General features: G+C 55.5%; 1 protein-coding gene across 1 annotated transcript in view; it reads right to left on the reverse strand.

Moving 5' to 3' along the window:
* The window catches only part of PHACTR3 (phosphatase and actin regulator 3), a 208,223-nt gene that overhangs the window by 71,085 nt on the left and 125,028 nt on the right, over positions 1-12,110 (reverse strand). Inside the window, exons 5-7 of the mRNA XM_060077830.1 lie at positions 8,470-8,682; positions 5,817-5,991; positions 4,755-5,002 (exon numbers count right to left, since the gene is read on the reverse strand). Coding sequence (XP_059933813.1) covers positions 4,755-5,002; positions 5,817-5,991; positions 8,470-8,682 — 636 coding nt within the window. The remainder of the gene's footprint in view (positions 1-4,754; positions 5,003-5,816; positions 5,992-8,469; positions 8,683-12,110) is intronic.

A 12,110-nucleotide genomic window follows, 5' to 3' on the forward strand; every position in this document is an offset into this window, starting at 1 on the left:
AAAGATCAGTGGTTGCCAGGGGTTGGGGGGAGGGACGGATGACCAGGCAGAGCACAGAGTATTTTCAGGGCAGTGGAACTTCTCCATATGATACTGTAAGGACGGACACGTCATTATACATTTGTCCAAACCCACAGAACGTACAACACCAAGAATAAACTCTAACAAATTATGGACTTCGGGTGACCGTGTGCCAGTGCAGGTTCATCAGTTGTAACAAATGCACCACCTGGAGGGGATGCTGGATAATGGAGGGCGCTGTGCAGGTATGGGGCAGGGGAATACGGGAAAAGTCTGTATTTCTTAATTTGCTGTGAACCTAAATTGCTCTAAAAAACAAAATCTTTTTTTAAAAAAACCACCTTTGATGGACTTGAGAACGTCCCCAATTACCAGGCGCTGACTGCACATGCCCACAAAGGTACCGTGTGTGTGGACACATATGCACGCAAGACTATGTGGGAGCACAAACACAGCACACGAGGCACAAACACAACAGCCTGTAATGCATCTTTGTGTTGATCGAGACATCGTATGTGCCCTGCATGGAAATCCAACGGCCAGACCCAGACTAAAGCAAATACATTTTTCACTCCAACTGGATCCAGCAGGTCTTCTAGCTGATTCAGGGGTAGGGCTGCCTCGGATGGGGCCTCCACCACCTCCAGAAACTAAACCCTAATGTAGCTACTACTAGAGAATTCAGGCTGCCAAGATGTTCGATAACAAACACTTCCTGGGGTGTTCACGTTGGATGAGACGCCACCTGCAAGGGCTCCATCGACAGTGAGTTATGAGGATAAATAAATAAATAAACACCCGCACAGTTTCTATGGTTAATAATTGATGAGGCTGCTGCCTGGCGCTTTTCTGCTTCTGCACCACAGAGATCTACAAATAACACACCAGCGTGACGCTGGGAGCGGGGTTTGAACTCGAGAGAAGGAAATAAAAGGAACTCGAGATAAGGAAATAAAAGCTGATCACTGTCCTACCAGGCCAAGCAGAATACGTTTATGGGCCTTTCCCACTATGAACCATTTTCCCCCAAAAGTAAGATTTATAGACTTTTCCCAGAACCAATATTGAATTTGTTTTCCTTCAAGCATGTTGTCCCAGAGATTCGTAACTTTGAGGGAGTTGCAAACACACGTGAGAATATGGTAAAGGCCAAGAATCCACTTTCTGCCCTGGATCTCAGGGGTTCAGGGACCCCAGATTGTGTACCGTGGCCTCAACTGCAGATGTCAGGGGTCAGTGTGTGGGCGTCGGGAATCCCCAGATCTGCCTCACTGCGTGCAATGGGCCCAGCCCTCCACAGGGCGCTCTTAGGGTTGGATGTGAGCTCTTGACCTTGAGCCCTAGACAACGGTGCCCACAGAAGGCCCACAAGAGGGGTGGCTTCACCTGGGTTTGCAAACGCAGTCAGTGCAGTCCTTCCTGAGCACAGCCTGGCGGGATCCTGGGCATATTAACAACAGCAGAGTTTCTAGAAGGAGTTCCACCCTAACCCTCTTCCTGTCACCACAGTCAAACGCCAAGTTCAGTTAAGGACGCCGGTTTGAGAAGACAAGTAACAAGAGACTCAGGTTTGCCCCACGTCCTGGGAGAACCCTCGGAGGTGGCGAGACGGCTGATCTGCCACGTGAGGCTACAGACACCATCTCCTTTCATCCCGACACCCTATCATTCACTGACATTTATTGTGTGTGTAGGGACTGGCAGAGGAGTCACTTGTTTATGCCTGCCGACTTCCTGGAGGAAGCGGTGTTTTAAACCCCGTGGAGCCGCACACACTTCCTGCATGGTGAGCATGGGAGCCCTGTGGTCAGGGCATGTAAGAAGCAGGGAGGGTGCGTGGCTGGGTCCCAGGGAGCATGGAGAGGAGACAAGACAGGGGGACAGGGACAGGCCACGCAGGTCCTGGTGAGGTCAGGGCATTAACCCTCTCGGAAGCCACTGGAGGGATGTGAGCGAGGGGTGACATTCCCTGACGTCTGTCTGTGTGGAGGGGCTAGGGGCTAGAACAGAGGTGACGGCGCAGGCAGGGAGCCTCGGGGCAGGCTGAGCGCAGCAGAGGAGGACTGGCCCCATGTCTTCAAGGAGGAGGCATTTGCATGTCAGGTGCAAAGTCCAGAGAGTGGCAAGGTGGCCCCCGGCCACGGAAGGTCAGAGGCCCTGCTCACAAGGACAGGGAACAGTCTGGGTTTGGAGACAAAGATCAAGAGCTCAGATCCAAAGATGTCAGGTCAGCCACACCTCCGAGACCCCAGGGGGACCTGCTGAGTTAACAGGGCAACCCCTTGGAGCTCGGGCCACGTGGGCTGGAGGACCTGTCGGATTGGCAAATGGTATTTAAAGCCACTCATCCAGCAGCTACTCACTGACTCCTACTTAGAACCAGGCACATGGAGACAAGGGGGCACCACCCCACGTGGGACAGTACTCAAACACATACGTTAGGTAATCAGTAATAGTCGAATAATGATAGACTTGTGGGGAGACAGACAACAGTCAGATAAGGACAAAAGTCAGGGTAAAATTGCAACTGTGTCGAGCTCTGAAGGAAGGTTCCCAGTGTTGTCATCAGAGCAGCGGAGGAGAAGGTCTGAGCTGACCAATGAGGGGTCGGGGGGCGAGGCACGCGGGGACCCGCTCAGACCGCAGGGACAGTGCCCCGGCTCCTTCCCACAGCAGGTCTCGTCTGAGGCGTGTGGACTGGTCCCACTGCTGAGGACCCGGGCATGGGGTTGGGGGTAAAAGGTCCCAGGGCCCAATAAGAAAAGGAACCCGCTACACCATCAGGGGTGACAGTGCTGGGTAGAACAATGACCCCCAAAGATTGGTGCACCTGGAACCTGGGAATGTGACCTTATTTGAAAAAAAAAGATGTAATTTGCTTTTGCAGATGTAATTAAGGTAAGGATCTCAAAATGAGGAGATCATGCCAGATTATCCAGATGGGCCCTAAAACCAATGACGAGTGTCCTTATAAGAAAAGGAGAGGGGGCTTCCCTGGTGGCGCAGTGGTTGGGAGTCTGCCTGCCGATGCAGGGGACGCAGGTTCGTGCCCCGGTCCGGGAGGATCCCGCATGCCGCGGAGCGGCTGGGCCCGTGGGCCATGGCCGCTGGGCCTGCGCGTCCGGAGCCTGTGCTCCGCAACGGGAGAGGCCACAGCAGCGAGAGGCCCGCGTACCGCAAAAAAAAAAAAAAAAAAAAAAAAAAAGAAAGAAAAGAAAAGAAAAGGAGAGGACACGGAAGAGCTGATGTGAAGACGGAGGCAGAGGTCAGAGCGATGCGGCCACAAGGCAAGGGCCACTGGAGCCCCCAGCAGCTGAAAGAGGCAGGAAGGACCCTCGCCTAGAGCCAGAGGGAGTGCGGTCCAGCGAGCAGAAGCCAGGGGTGCTCCAGACACCCTACAAGGCCCAGGGCAGCACCACCACAGAGAACTGTCCAGCCCCCAGTGTCACTGGTGCCGAGGTTGAGGGACCTGTTCCAGCCTGTGAGCCCTGTCTGCACCAGCCGTTCTCAGATGTGTCCCATATCACCCCATCTGGCAGGATGCTGACGGGTGTTTAAGGGAAAGGGTCCCAGGGCCAGATAAGTTGGGGAAACATCACAAGCTTCATCCTCTTCTTAGATGTCCAGGGCCCTACGGCTGTGAGTGTCTGCCACAAAGACCTCAGTTCGACTATCTATCAGCCTCTTCCAACCTCACGGGTGCCGTGTCTCCCTGCATGCACCACAGCACATGCCCCCAGAAGTGCTTCACTAGACCAGCATGGAAAAGGCCCAGAGGTATGCAAGGTCACAGGAGGGGGTGACAGTCAAGGCCAGTGTCTAGCCCTGGGCTCCTGGTCTGTCCACCTGGTCACGATTCCCCCTGCCTGTACCCACTCAGTACCAGCCAGCTGAGGTCCAATGCCAGCCCCTCCCCGACTCTCCACCACCACCAGACCGGGTCCCCGGTGGCTCCACCCAGAGCTCTGCCTGTGGCAGTGACGCTCACCATGAGATGCTTTCAGGAAGAACAACAACCCCTCACTTAGGAACAACAATCCTCCCCAAAGGCCTTATAGCCACGTCCAGCCTTGACCCTCCTACAAGAGACACAGCTCAGCACAGTCTGCACCAGGACTGAGCACCCTTTTACCTTCATCAGGAGGGGTCACAATGCTCTGTCTTTCTAAGCCCCCAGATCTTCAAGAGTAAGACAGACCAAATACTCTGACCTTTAGAACATGTTGTGAGGACAGACACAGACCTCCTAGGGCCTCGTGAACATGTGGTCCTGAACAAACAGATGCTGCCGGGCTTATAGTATTTCTGAGACGACCGCTCACATCAGCCCCTCTCTCCTTCCCTCCCTCCCACTTCCATCTCATCTCGCTTTCCTATTAACATTTTCTGCTACATTTTCCAAACGCTGGCCATCCGAGTGCCCCCGACACCACCTCCTGCCGTGTCATCCCAAGCACTGATACTGTCACTTGCTGAGCCACTTTTGTCTTTCCAATACATGTGAAAATGAATATGCAATTGGCAAAATAAAACAGATTCACTCAGGTCCATCCTAACTGTGCCCTGAGCCTGCCCGCAGGCAGCCGGCTCATGAAACAAGGAGAGGGGGGTATCTCTCTCCATCACTCCCCTGCCCCCTCTGTGCTGGCGGCAGATGTGCCCCCTCGAAGGCGGCCTTGGGTGCGTGCCTCCGGTGGGAGGTTCCCACCCCGCAAGATGCACCCTCCACTCACCAGAGATGATGGAGTCATTCAGGGCCTCTTCATCTTGATACAAAAGCAGGTCATCCTTGAGTTCGGAATTCATGATCAGGTTCTCTTTGTTCTCCTCGGACTCCTTAGTCACGGTCCACTTGCCGTCTGAGGCTCCATCAAAGCTCCAAGCCTCGCCCCGCTCCTTGCCCCGCTCCACACTGCACGTCCTCGACAGCCGGACGTCCACGCGCTTCTTCGGGGACCCCTTACTGTCCCTGCCTTGGAAACTGAACCAGAAAAGCAGTTCGTGTTATACGTTGTCCAGCTTCACCTGGAAACCCTGCAAAGTCAACTTGAAGACTTATAATGGGCGTTGCAAAGACGACCCCCAAGTATGTGCAGCCGATACACGGGACAAGAAGTGCCAGAGGCACACACGGCTCTGAGGCCAAGGCAAATGGCTGCTTAGAACGTGCTGTTCTGAATGTCACAGACATGCAGGTAATAAACCCTGCCAAGGCTTAGAGCAGCAAACACTCAGGTCAAGGATTTCCTCAGAACTGAGCAGGGCATTTTATTTGTCCAATATTTCTGCCAAGCCACACGCGTGTTCCATTGTCTGTTTTGCCCTTCGATGACTCACTTATCCTCAGTCTGAGGCGTATGAGACCAAGAACAAGAGTCAGCTTCCGCGCAGGCTTACTTGAGCTCTTGCCTGACGAAAACGGGAAGCCGTCCGAGTCCCCGGACAATGTAACAGCTACTTCTCCCTCTCGATTCTCCCCCGGGATGCTCCCACCCAACCCTGGATCCCTGGATCCTCTGGGAGAAATGCAGGGACTTTGTGGCTGGTCCACACGGTGCACATCACCCACTTGACCCCTCCCGGAAAGTGGCAACTGAGACCAGCTACAGACCAGCTGCACAGTCCAGTGCAAAATGAAAACATGAGCTCCTTGCTCAGAAGCTAGGAATTCCAAGACGGTGAGAGCAGAGCATTGAGTCCAACCCGGAGCCCACCCCCCACAACTGCCCCCCATAAGGCTGGCCGCAGATGGGGACGTGGGCACACGGGTCCCGCTGCCAGGGGAGGGGCCTCACCTGTCCTGGCGGTGCTTGGTGGCCAGCGCCCTGTGCAGCTCCTCGATGACTCGGCTGGGGGGCAGCGGCCGGTGGACAGTGGTGAGATGTGGGGACCCCGTGGGCGTGGAAAGCTGGCCTCGGAGAGGAGGGTCAGTACTCTTCCCGCCAGAGCCTTGGAAGAGCGTAGCCTGGCCTGGGGCGTGAGAAGAACCAACAAGAAGATAAGTCTTCGGGGGCAGGGAAGTGGGGCTTTGCTAAAACACAGGAGCCTGTGAGCAGAAAGGACACAGGGCTCCCAGCCAGGCGAAACCCCTAGGACCAGATGCTGCACCACGTCCCTTCGCCCCCAAAGCCACAGACGAGGTTTGTCCCTGACCAGCTCCTGTCCATCCTCCAGCCCTGAGCTGAGCCCATGGCAGTGCCCACAGGCCCCCTGCCCCCTGCCAGGTCTCAGGCACCAAAAGCCTCCTTCCCGTTTCTCTACTACAAGCTCCTGAAGCCACACTTCCTTTTGCGGGACGTGGAAGAACTCCCCAAGCCCTACAGCCACCGCTCAGCCTGGAGCACCGCACGGCCCCCTCTGCTTCCCCGCGTCACCAGTCCACGTCCGCTGCCAGCCCTGCACCTCACCAGAGGGGGCCTTCCGATCACGGCTCTCCCATTCTCCTTGGGACGAGATGCGGCCTGATGATGGCAAATCCCAAGGCCCTGAAGGCTGCCCGTTAAACGTATTTTCTATATTTTTTCCTTTTTTTTCTTTTTTGGAATTGAAGTATAGCTGGTTTACAATGTCGTGTTAGTCTCAGCTGCGCAGCAAAGTGATTCAGATGGATAGAGACATATAATGTTTAATACTTAAACATATTTTGATATGTTTAAAACGTTGGCAACACATTTTTAAACTATTAACCACGCAGACCCAGCAAAGCAGGTCTGTGCGTGGGATTTGGGTGCCGGTGTCTCCCTGACACCTGGGGGAGGGTGGGCTGAGGAAGCTCGTGGGCTGCGGGCCGCTGTGGCTATCTCAGCCAAGCGAGCACCCGGGGTGGGTGGGGAGCGCTCGGTGTGTAGCCTGGGTCCCCTTGTGCCCCACTTAAGCCCAGGTGCAGGGCCTTTCTCCTCCTCTGCTGCCACCTAGTGGCCACGTGCTGAAGCAAATATTTCCCTCTAAAGGCAATGAAGACCAAGTCGCCAAAATGCAGTCTCAGCTGTAAGAGATCCAGGCCAAAGTTCGTAACCCTCCCCTCCTGTCCCCGCCCGCTCCTAACCCAGTCCCCAGACTCCTCGGTGACCTGTCAGAAAAGGTCTCCGAAGTTCAGGCGCTCCTCGCCCCTGAGGGGCTGTGGGGAGTCAGAGAAGCTGACCCAGGACTTAGGACACGGGGAGAGAGGAGGACTCACGGGACATGAAACAGGCTGAGGTCTGATCCTGTCTAAGCACAACGGGGACAGAGGGTCCCTGAGCTAATTATACAGGAGCCAGAAGAAAGTGGGACGGATGGTGCCTTATCCAGTGGACTTCCCACCGTCTCACGTTTCAATGGATGGAAAGGGGATTAGCACACAGACTGTAACAAGACGCAGATTATTTGCCTCAAAACTTTAGTCTGTGTGACCATGTCACCCAAGGACTGAACACTCTGATTCCCAGAGATGGAGAAAGAGGCAGAAAGCAGCCAAAGGAGCCAGATCTGACTGTTCCTTCGATCACAGCTACCCACACTGGCTGAGCACCTGCTGTATGCAGGCGCTGGGATCTAGAGGTGATGATGGCAGAGTTCCCTCGACTGTAACGTGGGGACACGTTCCCTCCCCAGAGGGGCTGGCCTCCTTGCGGTGCCTGGGGGTGGGCAGCTCCTGAAAAGTGGTGAGCAGTTGTATTACAGGTGGTGTCCAAGGATGCAGCACGCACAGCTTTACTCTTAAAAACAATGGCCTCTGTGTGAAAGGCCTGCTTCCCCCGAGACCTGCAGTGTCTCCTGTTTCCAGCAGGGACGGGACAAGAAATACCCAAACCTGAAAAGACAACGCCCCTACTTCCTGGGACCCTTCAGCCAGTGTGGCCAAAGCTACAGGAGGCGATGCCTTTGCGGGCCTCTGCTCAGCCGTGCTCCCCTCTCTGACCACCACCCCACAGTCCAGTGTGGATTCCTGGCTCTGCCTTGCTGGACGGAGCTCTCACAGAGATGAGCAGAGATCATGAGACAGAGAGACAGAGGAAGGGGAGATGGGGAGCGGGAGGGAGAGAAAAGAGGGGATGAGAGGGAGAGGGGAGGCAAGGAGACAGACAGACAGACAGACACGCTGACTTAGAAGCAGAAAGAGAAGGACAGTCAGACACCTGAATATCCAGAAAGACAAAGCCCCCATCCTGGGGGCTGTGGCTACGCTTCCTGCATTCACCTTCTGGAAGAAGCCTTTGAGCACTGCCCCACGTGTCTGGGGGAGCCGGGGCTGTCTGCCCCTGACAACCCGGGCTCCTCCTGGCTAAGGACCGCCCTCCTGTCTCCAGCTCTGCTCGCCTGGACCCGCCCAGAGCCCCAGAGCATCGCAGAAGCCAAGGGTGAGAACCAGCCCACAGTGGGAGCCCCATCAGGACGGGTCGGAGGCATGGATGGATGAATGGAAGGAGAAATGAAGCAAGGTGGAGGGGTGGGTGCACGTAGGCCTACCTGTGACACTCCTCGTGGTTTTGGAGCCTGCCTTGGGCGGTGGGGTGGGCATCAGCGGCGGGCTGGGGAGCTGGCCCACGGATCTCTCCAGGGGTCTGGGAGGACTGTCCAGGGAGTCGGACCCAGCTAAGGCTTGAGAGGGCTCGTCCGTGGTAAGTGGGAGGCTGCCAGCAGCACCTGCTTCTTCATCTCTGGATGTGGAGGACATCTTGGCTGGTTCAAAAGCAAAACAGAGAATTCACAAACCACAGTTCCTCTGGCTGGGGTGGGTGTGAAGATAGCAAGGGAGCTCTGGCTGGGTGGGCTTGTTATCACAGAGCAGGGTACAGAGGGGTCACCTCTCATACACATTTAAGGAGGAGGAGGAGGAGGGAGGAGGGAGGGAAACAACTTCAAGGGCGTGGGCGATTCTGTCCCTGTTCCACTCAGTAGGTAGCACTAAAGCTCCCACCTCACCTGGGCTGCTGGCCACAAACACAGGCTTCGGAATCAGATGCCAGTTGGCCCCTGCACTTATTCTGCGACCTTGGATGAGTTCCTGATCTCCTGTGTCTCCATTTACCGGTGGATGACATAGGACTAACAGCAAGGGTCCCTCACAGGATTGTGAGATTTAATCAAGTAGCGACAATGAGCTGTGTGGCTGGCACACTGCAGACCCTCGGAACCCGCAGTGATTGGTTTTACGTGCCTGGTTAACAACAGTCCTGCCCCTGAGTGAGGGCTGTGAGCTGAGTGGCAGGGGCACAGCAGGGAGCTTCAGCTCTGAGGAAGGGTCAGCCTGTCCACGGCCCCCACCCCCGCTCCTTCCAGCTGCTGGCTCGGGCTTCTCCCCCTCCCAAAGCACTGCTCCCCCCTCCCCTGGCCCGTCCACCCCTGGGCTTTCTCCCAACCCGTCAACCTCTCCTTCCCCGTCTCTCTTTCTCCAGCTCGAGTGCCACCATCCATCACTCAAGAGCCATCTCACCAACACCCCCCAAGCCCTCTGCCGCCCCTCCTTTGCATTTAGCTAACTGGGAACACCGCATCTCTGGATGAAGCCTCCGTCTGCCGGCTCCTGTCCCTGTGGAGTGCTGTGGAAGACAGACGGCGACACAGAAGCCCCAGTCCTGGCCGTCTCAGGACCACCACCCTCAGGGCCCTTGGCTCTGGCCCAGCAGGTGGTCACTCTGCTTCAGACCTCCTGTCTCTCTCCTACCTGCAGCTTCTCACGCCCTCCTCCTGTGCAGCCTCACCTCCAGCTTTACAGGGGAAAATGAGCCCATCAGACCAGGGGCTGGGGGGAACGGGGGGAGCTCAAACCCAAACCTACCATCCCCGACACACCCTTCCTTCTTCCCTGACACAAGAAGAGAAGCAGCCTGCCATCCCCACCCCGGGACCCCAGCCCCCCTGCCCGCTCAGAGCACACACCCCGGGTGCCCCGCGCCCCACATCGCCTAATGTCATCTTTGCAACCACCTAAGGGGGAAGATCCTAACACCCTCTGGGAACAGCCTGACCGAGCTGGCCCCAAAGTCACCGTGTGGGATTCATCCATCAGCCAGAGAACGCATCTGAAGGTGGCACTGTCCGTGGTGCTGACCGAGGCAGGCTTGATCACTGCCCTCACAAAGCTTCAGTGAACCTCTAGAAAGGACCACTGCGTGTCCCAGGCATCCCATTGCTTATCACCGTTTCTGTTCTTTTGGCGTCCCTGTTGGCAGCTGAAGACCTCTCAGGCCAGGCCTTTTCCCTATGAAGCTCATGGAAATGCAGTCTTTGCCTTAGAAGGGCTGTGGCCCTCCCAAATCCTGATAAGCAAGATCTGAGAAAAGAAGTGTCTCCTTCCCACCCACTGCAGAAGACAGAGTCAGGTTTGTACCATGAGGTTAGTCTGAGCTGAGAACAGCCACTACACAATGCTCCTTACCTTATGCCCTGCACGGATACCCACGTGAAAACACTATGGTTTTATTTTATTATTATTATTGACAATGATAATAATAAAACTGTCCTCAAAAGCATTATTTCTTCATAGGCTTTTTTTTTAAAGATTCCTAGACTTCAAGACTATTGCTATGTCCCATGAACTGTGACCTGTAGCTTCTAAGAGTCTACAATTCTGATTGTTTTAGTTAATAAGTTAATAAGCAAAAATAACCTTAAAATAAACATTTTGTGCTTCTAGGTAAAAACAGTTGTGTGCTTTCCTCGCTAAGCCATAGGTGAGTGTGGAAAGGTCCCTTTTCTCCATGTGGGCACTGGGTCTCCTGGCTTGTGTGAATCAGAGCAGGGCAGTGGACCCTGATCCTGGGGAGGCCGTGCTCCCGGGCCCTCAGTGGCCAAGCTTGCGGCCGGAAGCACCGGCTGAGGGGCCGGAGTGAGCTTGCGTACTCGGTCCAGGCTTGGTTTCTGTCCTCTAGGCATCCAGCATGCTCCCAATGCCATGGTTTCGGGGGAGACAGGTGGCACAGGAATGGCTCACCTGACCTCAAGCTCACCACACCAGTCTCCCCGATCCATCCTTTGCCTCTGTTGTGACTGACTCATTTCCAGAGGAGCGACCTTGGTCTCCACCTCTCTGAGCCTCAGTTTCCTCATCTGTACAAACATCTGTATAAAACACCCTCTCCTGCCCACTACAAGGGAGGGAGACTTGCATGAGGTCGTGAAGGGGATGTCTGAAGCTCTTCAGCACTTTGGACAGTCATGGGCTATGCTGCCAGGGATCAAAGCATTATTTTGGAACATGGATGCGTTTTCCTCTCATTCTAGGTCAGGGGTTCTCAACTTTGGCAGTATTGACATTTGGGGCCAGATGATTCTTTGCCTGTAAAATGCTTAGCAGCAGCCCTGGGCTCTATCTGCCAGAGGCCAGAGTAGCAACCAAAACTACCTTCAGACACTGCCCAGTGCCCCCTGAAGGGGAGGATGCCCATGGCTGAGAGCCCCTGCTTGAGGCAGACACTACTTAGATTCCTAAGGGGATGCTCTGTGGTGTCTCTTGGTGAGGGAGGCCTGTGGTGAGACCCACAGCTGTGACATACCCTCCTGGGTCCTGCTATTATGGAAACCCCGACCGGCCAATTGCTCCCTCTGGGCCTTGGTCTCCCTGCACGGACCTGGGAGTCTGGACAAGGTGGGCGTGTTTGAACTGGGCTCCGTGGGTCCCCTTGGGAGGGCTGCCGAGACAAGGGTTAACAAGGAGACGGCCCTGGGTCAGGTCCCCACACCCGCGTTGGCCAGCGCAGGTCCCCTTGGCTCAGTCTCAGCACAGTCCGCCCATGTCTATCCCTGTACCCTCCTCTGTGGCTTCTGGACACCTCGTCCCCTGGTTCCCTCCCGCCGCTCTGGCTGCAGCTGCTCAGCCCCTCTCAGGCTCCCCCCTGGGCTGCCCCAGGACCCAGCCCTTGGTCTTCTTCACCCTTAACCCACCCTCTCATCGACTTCTCTCCTCCAGTCCTCTGGCTTCAAATCCATCTCAGCTCTGTCAACCCCCTTGACCCTTTCTCGGAGCTCCAGACTCATCCATTATCGGCCACACTGACACCTCCATCTGGAGGTCAAAGAGTCAAAATGAATCACGTGCAAACCCATCTCTTGATTTCCCAGGAGAAACCCCTCCCCAGTCCCTCTTCTCTCTCACTCACTCATCCATC

Source organism: Mesoplodon densirostris, chromosome 16, assembly GCF_025265405.1.
Source record: "Mesoplodon densirostris isolate mMesDen1 chromosome 16, mMesDen1 primary haplotype, whole genome shotgun sequence".
Taxonomy (NCBI): Eukaryota; Metazoa; Chordata; class Mammalia; order Artiodactyla; family Ziphiidae; genus Mesoplodon; species Mesoplodon densirostris.